This window comes from Calypte anna, chromosome 1 (assembly GCF_003957555.1).
Source record: "Calypte anna isolate BGI_N300 chromosome 1, bCalAnn1_v1.p, whole genome shotgun sequence".
NCBI classification, from domain to species: domain Eukaryota; kingdom Metazoa; phylum Chordata; class Aves; order Apodiformes; family Trochilidae; genus Calypte; species Calypte anna.
This window is the reverse complement of record NC_044244.1, coordinates 81,900,327-81,912,338: the sequence shown is the minus strand read 5'-3', so window position 1 is coordinate 81,912,338 and position 12,012 is coordinate 81,900,327. Positions and strand designations below refer to the sequence as shown.

Genomic DNA, 12,012 nt, shown 5'->3' with positions numbered 1-12,012 from the left:
GGAGGGGAGGAAGCGGGGAGACGGGGTGTTGGGTCGGGTTCTTTCTCCGACCCAGTGGTGGCTGGGAGGAGGAGAGAGGGGAACCGCTGGGTACCCCCTCCTCCTGCTGCCGCCACCTGTTGCGCTGCCCCTTTAAGCCAGGTGCCCGCGCGTCACGGTCAGCCCCGCCTCTCCGGTGCAGGCATTGGGCCGCTCCCCCGTCAGGTGGATGGGCCCGGAGGGGTGGGTGGGTGGGGGTGTCCCTTACCATCCCACCCACCCCCCCCGCCCTCCTCCTTCCCGCACACCTCCGCGTGCGGGCGGTACCGGCGGCGCGAGCGGCCAATGGCGTCCGGGTTCGGCCCGAGGGGCGGGAATGCTGTGGAGGAGGCGGTGGCGGGCGCGGGGCACCTGCGGATGGAAGGGGGCGGGGCGGGCAGCGCTGCCTCCCCTGCCGCTGCCTCCGCCGGGCGAGGCGGGTCCCGGTGTCGGCGGTGTCTGAGGCGGAGAGAGGTTTGTCTGGAAAGGGCGCGGCGATGGAGGAGCCCCTCTGCTGCTGCGAGTACGTGGATCGGAGGGGCGAGAGGAACCACCTGGCGGCGTGCTGCTGCGACTGCGAGGACCTGGACGAGGGCTGCGAGAGGTAACAGCTCTCTCTTCCTTCCCCCGCCTCCCGGAGCGCCGCCTGGACGCGGGACCCCTGCCCAGCCGCGGTCTGCCGGGGCTTCGGGTGTCCTCACGCCTTGCGGGAAGCCCCGCGGGCAGCCGGTACCCCCGCAGGACTGTGCTCCGCTTCCCGGCAAACTTGGTGGGAGAGGGGAAAAGGGGCGGCGGCGGGCGAGGGTCACCCCGGGGCTAAGCGCACCCCTGGGGTAGGCTGCAAGGACCTTGGGCGGGCGGCTGGTAGCCGGGTTGTGTGTTTGTCCCCAACAGGTGGCTGACGTCCAGATCCCTGCCGCCGGGATCTCTGGAAAGAATCGCCGACACCGTGGCGGACCGTCTGCGGGTGCCTTGGTTCGCCGGGGCGGTGAAGGTCAATGTCAGCCTCGTACCGCCGCTCGTCCTGCTCCCCGTCCTCCTTCACGTTGCCGCTCTGCACTTCCTGCTGGGGTTGGTCATCTTGACGTCCCTACCCCTGGTCGTGCTGTGGTATTACTACCTCACCCACAGGAGGAAGGAACGGACTCTCTTCTTCTTGAGCTTAGGGCTGTTCTCCCTGGGCTACATGTACTACGTGTTCCTCCAGGAGGTGGTCCCCCGAGGCCACGTCGGGTATTCCCAAGTGGTCGTTCTCACCTCTGGGTTGTTTCTCATGCTTGCAGCTCTGTCTCGAGCCAAGAAAGACCCTGGCTACCTCCCCATCCCGGCAAGCAGTGAGAAGCCATTGCAACAGGGCTTGACCAACAGGAGCACTAGAGGGACCTCCAATGGGCTCCATGGCATCACCACGTCGGGAGCTGCCAGCGGTCGTGCTGTGAACGGGGAGGCCAAAAGCTATTCCAGGATGTCAGCTGAGGAGCCAGAAGGTGTGAAAAAGGACTGGTGCATTAAATGCCAGCTGGTCAGACCAGCCCGAGCAGGGCACTGCCGGCTTTGTGGCAGGTGTGTAAGAAGACTGGACCATCACTGTGTCTGGTAGGTTTTGCACTGCTGAGGCTACGTGTTTTCTTTCTTTCCCCTCTCCCTTTTTGAATTAGCTTCTTTTTTTACGGTTGCTATCAAACAAGACTACTTTCGTACATGCAAGACCTGGTAATACTCTTTTAAGACAATAAATTTTTTAATAGAAATGTACTGTTTCAAAGAATAGTTTGCAATGGAGGTGACCTGCTAACTTCTACAGTATACTTCAGAAGGGTTCTTTATTGCTTTTTGTAGACTTGGTCTTCGGAGCACTAACTCACATTAGTGAGTTAGCACTGCAGCTAACTCACATTAGTGCTCTCCTGGGGTAAGTGAACCCAAAGCTGGCTGTGTGCATGCAAGGAGCAGTAGGGTACAGATATGTCTCAGCAAAGGATACTTCACTTGCTGAAAGTTTCAGCCAAACTGTCCCCCACTGTTACCTGACTGGTCTATTGACTTCAGCATATAACTTTTCTATAAAAAGTAATAAAGCTTTTTTGAATGTGTTTCAAAGTTCTTAGCCTGTGTTGTGTAGTGTAGCACCTTGGAAATCAGGCTCTCTGACAGCTGGGGGAGGGAGGAGGAGAGGGAAGCCATTGTCTTTCCTTTTTAAGCAAAGTAATCTCTTCCTTCCTTTTGGAGGATTAACAGCTGTGTAGGGGAGCAAAACCACCAAGCATTCATCCTTGCACTGTCCTTCTTCATGGTCACCTCTGTGTATGGGATTACGCTGACCCTGCACACCATCTGTAGAGGCCAAACTCCACTTGTGGCATTGTTCTACTGCCCTGGGGCCTATTCTGACTACAGGTGAGATGTCTGCCTGGGAGAGAGCTGGGGTGGGGAAGGGCTGGGTCAGGCAGCTTAGTTCCTGTTCTTTATTCTGTGCTCTAGGCCAGGTGCTGTTGGCTCTCAAACCTGGCCAAAAGTACTTGCAAAAAGGCTCTGGAAAGCAGAGACACATCACTGTTTTTGCCAGGATGGAGAGCCTGAGACTTGGAGAGAGCTCACCATTTATTCAGAAAGTTGTTGGAGGAGCTGAGATTTGAAGTCTTTATTATGTCCTATACGGATGCACCCTTAAATGTATCTGCCCCCAGATGCAGGTAGTGGTGTGGTAGTCTGGCAATCCATGTTCTGTCTCTGCCTTTCATACCTCATTGTTTATCTTGTGACTGTCCCTCCAAGGTATCTGCCTGGAACAGACAGTGCTAATATGTCTTCTCTGGTGGAGAGTGTGGTGAGCAGTGTTGGACACAAGTTCAGAGACTGGCACTACCACTTCTGTGTGAAGTACACCAGTACAAATGACTCTGCCTTCTTGTGTACTCCATTTCATTATCTACCAAATATGAGCATAGTTGTGTCCTTCAAGAAGGACCTCTACAACAGTAAAAGTAAAGACCTAGGTAGTGTCATAGCAATGTGTAAGAGTAGCTCTGGTAGCACTAAAAATTCTCATTAAGTAAGCACCAAAGCTTTAATTTTGAGAAAGCCTTTAAGGATTATCTGATGAAAGCAGCAAAGTGAGATCACTGTGGCAGATGTAGACAGGGATTTGAAAGGATAGTGATTACCAGGGAATGTCACGCTAAGGCAGCTGCTCCAAAACTAAATGGCTTCCTTCCCATTTTTTTCCTTGCTGCTAGCTCTGCTCTGTCGTTCACCTGTGTGTGGTACTGTACCATTGTAACAGCTGGCATGGGATACATCCTTCTGATCCAGCTGTTGAACATCAGCTACAACGTGACTGAGAGGGAAGCTCGGCTCGCTCTGCGGGACAACACTGGGCACAGACTTCTGGGTGGGTTAGTGATAGACACTGGTCAATATAACAGGGGCTTCCTGTGCAACTGGGGACATTTCTTGAGCTTGGGATCAGCTCCTCCACAGCGCTCTGCTGAAGACATTGTGTGACACCCCTCTTTCTGCAAGTGATGTTCAGTGACTTTATTTACCAAGGGAAGAGACCCTTGCACAAGCACTCCCTCCTCCCACACCCTTCCTTTGTGATTGGTGTATGGGCTTCCTATCCCATCACTGACAACATCAGAGGCTTTCCCAAGCAGAATGGTTCTTTGCGTGTTGTCAGCTAGCAATATGATGAAGAAAGCAGTAAGCCATATGTACAGACCTGGAGAGAAGGAGTCTGCTGCCTTTTTCCACTGTAGGAAACTTTGTGAAGCTCAGCTCAGCAAGAAGAGCACAAAGTTTTGAGAACTTGAGTTTTCTTTAGGTGTGAACCCTGACATCAAGAGGAACCCACTGCTGGAAGTCAGAATTTGAACTCATTACTGCAGAGGTTAAGGAATACATAGCTTGTACCTATGAGTGGCACTTCAGAGATGTCAGGAGGGTGAAATTTTGATATGGAGACTAAAATAGGCTGTCCAGACAGTCATTGAGCAGCTCCTTCCTCTCTGCTGCATTTTTTTTCCTGTATCTTCTATTTCATTCAGCTGTATAGATGCTTGTATCAAGTGCCTTTGTGAGCAACATTCCTGTATGGCTTTGTAAGTAAGATCCCTTCACTTCTTGACTGCTAATGTTGTTATTCCATCCCCATCTGTCTCACTGGGTGGGAAGACTGTCATCTTCAATCTCATCATTCTTTCAGCAAGCTGGGACTGTGTTGGTTCACAGGCTTAGTTCATCTCCCTCAGAGAAGGTGACTATACCAGGTAAGAAGGACATGTTACGAAGCAACACCTAACAGCGGGCTCTGGGATGGAAGGAAGTGCTGTCCTATGTTACTGTTGCTTTATGGAAGTTGCCCTTCTTTTTGCCTCTGTGGGAGAGTAGACAATACTAAGAGCGTTTTTGATAGGTAGCATCTTCGTTGGTTTTGTTGTTGATAACATAGTGATCCTGTTTTCTCTCAACCCAGTCCCTGTGGTCCCTGTAGATCTGTTCTCTGAAACCAGGAATCCAAGGGACAGTTCAGTGTTTGTGTATGTAGGGAGATGGAGAGGATGTGCTGGAGCTGGTTAATTTTAGGGTAGATGACCTACACTGTCAGGTGACTGAATGTGTTAAATGTGTTCTGGAAGAATGCTGCATGTTCCTCGGCAGTCCAGACTTGAGCCTCAGCTGAAATCACAAGGATTTGGTGGCAATGGTTTCTAGGTTTTGTGGGTGGGTGGGTGTTTTTTGGTTTTTTTTGTTTTGTTTTTGAATCCTTTGTGTATGTTGTTAGCACTCCAGTAGGAGTATGGAAAGTCTGGCTGGTAAAGCCTAGGACCTTGGTATTAGAGTTACAAGTTGGTTTAAGATGCAGAAGCAAAGGGAAGAGCCTTGTGCTAGCTACTGATGTTTTTAGATGTGTGTGTGGCATGCTCAGATTGTACCTACCCCTGACTTCAGCTGCATGGCAGGCAGCTTGGGGGATGTTGGGTGGAGTGATGCAAATTCACTGTGCATTATCTCTGAAGAATGGATGGATGATAGCAGGTTTGGGAGTGTCCCTTGAGATCCCTGACACGTTTGGTGTGTGCACTTTTGATTATGTGTCCCAGTTTAAGACCGTGTCCTGTTTTGCACTGTTTGGTTTCCTCAAGTGGCACTCTCTATAACGAGCAGATAATTGGGAAGCAGCTGCACTCAGAATATGGCTGCAGAAAGAGCTACGGACTTACTGAGAATCCCTTATTTCCTCAGCCCTTTTCATCTAGTGAGCAGTCCTTTATCAGGAGGTGACGGGGACACCTCTAACTGAATATGCTAAGAGTTTTCTGACCCCTTCTCTGTTTCTAATGCTGAATAAAAGCCACTCAGCTGGACTCTGCTGTGTCTCTGGCAGCCGATTGTGACCTTCTGACTGTTTTGAGCTGGAGCCTGACCCTTGGAGTTTAATTCATGCAAAGACTTTGCCTCCACATGAATTGTCTGTAAAAACTGCTGTGGCACACAGGCTTTTTGTGGTGTCTGCTGAGATGAATTAAAGCTTGGCAATGCCAGGGGCAGGGAAGTAGTCGATTAGCAGGTTTGTGATCTTCTGTAACATCATCTTTCTGGCACTTGGGAAGATTAGGGTAGAATGACCTCCCGGGCTAAAAAAACCCAAAGCATCCCTGTAGTGGGGGCAGCCAGCTTCTCTATCCCTATGAATTACAAGTGCAGAAAGTTTAAAATTCTGCACCCATGAGCTGATTGGAGCTCTTGGAGCACTTACAGGTTTGAGATAAGTGTTTTATCAGTGTCTTGCTACTCTTGGCTGGGAGAATGCAAAGCTGATCATAAATCTAGCACTTTCTGACCCTGTTGTGCTTACTTTCCCCCACAGGTAGATACTGGTTACTGCTTTGCAGCCTGTGTGTCAGTGTACCCTTGTCCCCTAGTGACCTCCTGGGTGGGAGAATCCATATGAACTGTTTACACCAAGTCTCTCTCAGTGATCTTCTCCCAGACAGTGTGGATATCAGAGTGTGGATTAAGAAAAAGGGATCTTGGACTGATGTAACAGTTCCATACATTGGTCAAGCCCACTGCAATATAGTGGGGGGTAAAGTGCTAAAGTAAGTTTTATTTTTGCACTCACTCCAGAGGGAAGTGGAGCCATTCAGGACACTAAAATGGTTGCAAGGCTGGGTTTTTGTAGGAAGAAAATGCAGTATTGGTTTTCTCAGTAAGTAGGAAGTTCATGTGGCTGAAATTTGCACAGCAATACTGACTTTCTTTAGGGATGTGGCTGCTTCTTTTTTTTTTACCATCCTGTCTTCTTCCTGAGACGATTTGCTTTGTGAATGCCTTGGGAGATGGAAAGCACAAAGTATCAGGATTCATGTCTATCTAAAAGGGTGGAAGAATTTCAAGCTTCAGAAGCATACTTTGGCACTCTACTTTTACTGCCCTTGAGTATTGGCAAGAAGCCATTTTTTTGCTGAGCTTGTTATTGGACATGATGGTAGAAATATGTTGAAACCTAAGGATGAAGAGTTGGTCCTTGGGCTCTCTGTGTTAGTATAAACTGCCTAGACCCATGGTCCCTGGGCATTGGAGAAGTAGGAGCAGGCTGCATTTCACAAGTCACCTGTGGGTCATGTGGATGTGACATTGAGGCAAGGACAAGTGTCTCACTTGCAAAACTCTGTGCACATACCTGGCCATGCACAAAGGAGTACTTTTTTGGCCCTTGAAAGATTATCCTGGTGTAAGGATGAGAGGACCTAGTGCTGGTCAACAGCAGGGATGGATTTTGGTAATAATCTAGCCTTGCTGTTTCTCCATCCAGACTTGGAAATGAGTTTATCCTACTTTAACAATAAACTTTTAAGAGGCATTTGTTGTTTCACCAATAGTATGAGCTTGTGCAGAGCAGGGAAGCTCTTACCAGTTATGGTATTAATACTCTCTGTGTCTAAATACCAGCACCTTATTGTTTGGTGACTATACTAAGAACTTGAACCATTAGATACACCCTGTAAATGATGGCTTGGCACTTTTTAACTGTGTCTTCTTACATTGTGCTTTTTTGTAGGCAAGTCACAGGGTCCTCACATGGACTGTTTCTCCATTTAGCTTGTCCTCAAATGACAGAAGTCACTGGTGAGCCTGAGTTGATGCTGCTTGTGACTCCTAATCACATTTCAGCCTTCATGCTATGATGGTGCTTTTTTTTTTTTTTTCTTTAAAATAGGTTGCTTTCAAGTGTCTTAATGAAACCATTTGCTGTAAAATTTCTTCTGAAGATAAAATGGATACTGCCTCATTGCCTGATGTCTTAATAATGTGCTTGTTTTTTTCCTTCTATATGAATGTATATTGCCTTATTAGGGCAGGAAGCGTGTGTGATTATGGATGTGTTTTCCTGTATTGCTTTCAGTAAAGAACTCTACAGTAATTTCCTAGGATTTTCTTCCTCTATCAGGATGTTTGTACAGTGAAAATTGTTCTGCAGACAGGTGAGCAAGTTTCTGAAATGTGGGAAATTCAGCTCCCAATATCTCGTCTTTATGGAACACTCTTATAATAATACTGTGAAGAACAGTGGGCTCTGGAAGAACTGGGTATCTTGGAGAGTGTGATGTTTTGGTTGGTTTGATTTTTCTACCCTAAGCTTTAGGAAGAAATTCTGTGAAACATTTTTATGAGCTTTGAAAGGACTGGTGTGTTTGTGTTCATGTGTGTGTGTCCATTTTGCATTGTATTCAGTGTTTCCAAGTGAATGCAATTAAGAATAAAAATAAATTACTGGAAGGGATTTGTGGAGTGGCTTGTTGATTTATGCCAACATACTCAGGCAGGTCAAATGACCAAAAGCTCCCATCATCTCGTGGTTATTTAGCTATGAGCTTGACTTGGGAATAAGAGAGCAGCAGGCTAAGGAGAAGCTGTGAAACAAGTGTTCTTCCAGTTCTGCCAAGGCTGACCTTTGGATTTGTTAGTGTTGGGTGGCAGGAAAACAGACCTGGCTTGTGGCTTTCACCACCCTGGAAACTGGGTGTATTCTCCTGTGGTGGGGATTTGGACCAGGATCCATTATCAGACACCGAGTTTTCATATCAGATCAAGTTCCTAGCCTTTTTGTCCGGTTTCTTGCTTTCCCTCTTACACCTGCCCACATAATACATTGAGAACCCCAAAAGGAAGAATCTCTTCCTTTAAACTTTCTTCTAAAGCTGTGTTTGGAAATGATGTGGATGTTCTCTTTGCAGACTGTTGGAAGAACAGTAGCCTTTGATCCTGTCAGTATCCTGGGACATCTGCTGAAAGGCAAGAGTTGACTTTTCATGAGCAGAGTCATGGGTGCCTTTGATTGTTGCCAGAGCTCTGCTTTGATTTGCCTGGGTGGTGCTTCTGTCTGCTGTCCAGCTATTTCTCTTGGAAGATTACTTTGCTCTCACTGACAGGGACCTTGCTCTAACTGTGAACCAGGTTTGTTGTTAGGTGAGAGTGGGGTGTGTGCAGAAAGGGTGTCAGGCAACACCTCAGCAGTCACCAGTTTCATTAATTCCAGTGCTGATGATGGGCACACCTGAGCCTACCATCTCTTCAGCTCTTTTTTTTTCTTCCCTTGTGGCTTGCCATGGTGTCTCCACACAGCGGGAGCATCTCTGGAGTCACACCTCATGCTGGGGAAGGTTAAAGTGTGCTACTGCTGCTTGTGTCCGTAATACTTAACAGGTTAACAAAGATCTGAGCTGTGGATGAGAATGCAGTGGTTCATGGAGACTTCCCTGGCTAATGACCTGAGATATAGTCTTGTTTCCCTCAGGGGGAAGCAGAGGGACGTGTTTAAATACTTCAGGCACTGTTTCAAATTCATGTTGAGCTGGGCCTCTGGGACACTTCAGAGAGACTGGTGCACAGATTTACTGAGAAGATACTGCTGTGGTCAAGGTTTTGGGGGAAGTATCTAAGAACTCTGGAGAACAGGTGTCAGCAGGGGATGGTAGTGGGGAGAAGGGGAGTTTGATTATTTTGGGGTTCTGCATTTACTGTTGTGTAGTGAAATGAGGCAACCAGGTGCCACTAAGTGCCAGGTGCCACAAGTGCATGAGCTTGTGTTAAGCCCACCTGTGCCTGATTAAGCCTGATTGAGCCTTGAGTGGCACAGCCGGTTAGCACGCAGTTATACAGACAAACGCGAGCAATGCTGAGGCTGGGGGTTCGAGACTCAGAGCCTCACCCTAAGGGTGATGAGCTCTAGTGGCACGACGAAGGTAGTGTGGTGCTGAGAGAAAGCGACTGACCTCTCTGCAGGTGTGCTCAGAGTGAGCCGAGCCTGTGCTTCAAGATTCACCTTTTATTGGCCCCCAATCCTGCTCATGCACAGTTAGGGCCCGCCTTAATCAGGCACAGGTGGGCTTCACAAGCTCATGCCCACACCCTGGCAATTAGTGGCACCTGGTTGCCTCATTTCACTACACTGTTGTACCAAAGTGAAAATCCTGCCCCCTTCCCTGCGCAGAAGAAGGAAAGCCTGGCTGTGCAGCTACCTCCCTCTCTTGCTAAGAAAAGCAAGGAGCTGAGAGGCAGGAGTGTGCCTGAGCTGTGAGTGTGGGATGATAACCAACATTAAGGCACTGACATCTTCCTCTAACCAAATACTGAAGCAGGACAATGCTCTGGCATGGCTGCGGGCTGAAGTTGTTTCCTTGATCTGATGAGCCATCTTCTATATTGCTCTCCTGCTAGGAACTGTTTGCTGGAGCTTTGAGTTGCAAAATACAAATACCATACCAGGGATTTTAGAGGTTTCCTGTGCAGTCTCTCAACAGCATAACTGAGCACAGCTTTGCTTCTGCCAAGAGTCATTTCATCCACGGGTGGATTGAATGGGGAATGTGAGGGTATTCTCATATCCTCTTTGATTCAGACCATGATCAGGATGAATGACTGATTCCTGAACATCATCCTTATCACTCAGATGGATCAGGGGAAGCTGCAGCTCCATGCTGGCATTTAATTAGCAATAGGCAAAGGAGTGTCAAAGATGATCCTCCTGGATCATCTTTTCACTTCTTGCTGTTAAAACTGTCCAGCCAAAAAGCATCTTACCAGGAGAATCTTTCAAAGCTACTAAGAATAGAAGAAAACCCCAGAATGTGAGAATGCTGGAGAAAAAAGCCACTTTCAAAAGTGTTGAGTGGTAGTCAACCTAGTACCCTAGTAGTACCATTGTAGTACCCTAGTCATACCTTAGTAGTACCCTACTAGTACTCTAGTTGTACCCTAGTCATACCTTAGTAGTGTCCTAGTAGCACCTTAGTAGTACTCTAGTTGTACCCTAGTCATACCTTAGTAGTATCCTAGTAGTACCTTAGTAGCACCTTAGCAATAACCTTGTAGTACCCTCGTAGTACCCTAGTAGTACCTTAGTAGTATCCTAGTAGTACTCTAGTTGTACCCTAGTCATGCCCTAGAAGTACCTTAGTAGTACTCTAGTAGTACCTTAGTACTACCCTAGTAGTACCCTAGTAGTACCTTAGTAGTACCCTGGGAGTACTCTAGTGGTACCCTAGTCATACCTTAGTAGTACCTTAGTAATACCCTAGATGTATCCTAGTAGTACCCTCGTAGTAAACCTGTAGTAACCTTATAGTAAACTAGTAGTAAACCTGTAGTAACCTAGTAGTAAACCTGTAGTAACCTTATAGTAAACTAGTAGTAAACCTGTAGTAACCTAGTAGTAAACCTGTAGTAACCTCGTACCCTAGCAGTAAACATGTGGTACCCTAGTAGTACTTTAGTAATACCCTAGCAGTACCCCAGCAGTAACCTCGTAGTACCCTAGCAGTACCCTAGTAGTAACCTAGCAGTACCCTAGTAGTACCCTAGCAGTACCCTAGCTGTAACCTCGTAGTACCCTAGCAGTACCCTAGCAGTAACCTCGTAGTACCCTAGTAGTACCCTAGCAGTACCCTAGCAGTACCCTCCTAATACCCTAGCAGTAACCTCGTAGTACCCTAGTAGTGCCCTAGCAGTACCCTCACAGTACCCTAGCAGTACCCTAGTAGTATCCTAGCAGTGCCCTAGTAGTACCCTAGCAGTAACCTAGGAGTACCCTAGCAGTACCCTAGCAGTGTGTCCTGTGGTGGTGTCCTGTCTCTGGGTAGCTGTAAAGCTGCCTTCTCTCTAGTTGAGAAAGCTCCTGCGTCCTTGCCTTTCCTTGTCTTGCTATCCTCCTCATGCCATGAATTCAGATGGAGTGTGGGCTGCTGACTTTCCCTGCTGCCTTCATTGCCAAACCCCACTAAGGAGCAAATCAGTTGAGGAAAATGCCACCAGGAACATGGGGCCCATAAAGGCTGGTTCGGGGGTGTTCCAGCAGCTTGTTAGACACTACATGGGAGTGGCTTCCAAGGGGAGAAGAGCATAATAAATCAGCTTGCTGCTGCAGCTTGCTGTTACTAACACCAAGCATGGCTGCTGGCTGCACTGGGGCATTAGTTTGGTTACTCAGACCCCAGATCTGCTCTTCCTTGCCTCTTTGGCTCAGTCCTCTGCAAAAGATGCTACCATTCTGCAGTGCCCATTCTTCACTGCAAGATGAGTTATTCAGCCCTCTCTCAGCTTGTCACTTCCTCTCACAATCTGTCTTTAATGCAGCCAGATGGTCTGTACTCGCCCACACTCCATGCAGCACCTTCAGCTCCCTGTGCTTGGATAATGTGCTCATCTGACCTGCTGGTGGTCAGGTCTGTGATCACCTTTTGATGGTAAACGTTCCTGTGTTGTGGAAGATGCTGCAGGAGGCAACCTGGGAGTGACAGGCATCTTCAGACCCACACCAAGGGTCTCCCTGACAGCCTGGCCTGCGTGGGCAGGATCTCTGACCACATCCCTGTGAGCTCTCCATGTAGACAAATTCCTGATGCTAATGCTCTGGAGCCTGCTGCTTCTGCCTGGGCACCTGACCTGGACTATACCATTTTATCTGCTTTGCTTTAGCACTGATCCCGTTCC

At 48.2% G+C, this 12,012-nt stretch overlaps 1 protein-coding gene across 1 annotated transcript; it reads left to right on the top strand.

Moving 5' to 3' along the window:
- Positions 1-394: 394 nt before the first annotated feature.
- ZDHHC23 (zinc finger DHHC-type containing 23) lies at positions 395-7,796 on the top strand. The gene is made up of 4 exons (XM_030469331.1): positions 395-622; positions 913-1,614; positions 2,248-2,415; positions 3,255-7,796. Exons 1-4 carry the CDS (start codon positions 516-518, stop codon positions 3,520-3,522), a joined length of 1,245 nt encoding a protein of 414 aa, XP_030325191.1. The 5' UTR covers positions 395-515; the 3' UTR covers positions 3,523-7,796.
- Positions 7,797-12,012: the final 4,216 nt, after the last annotated feature.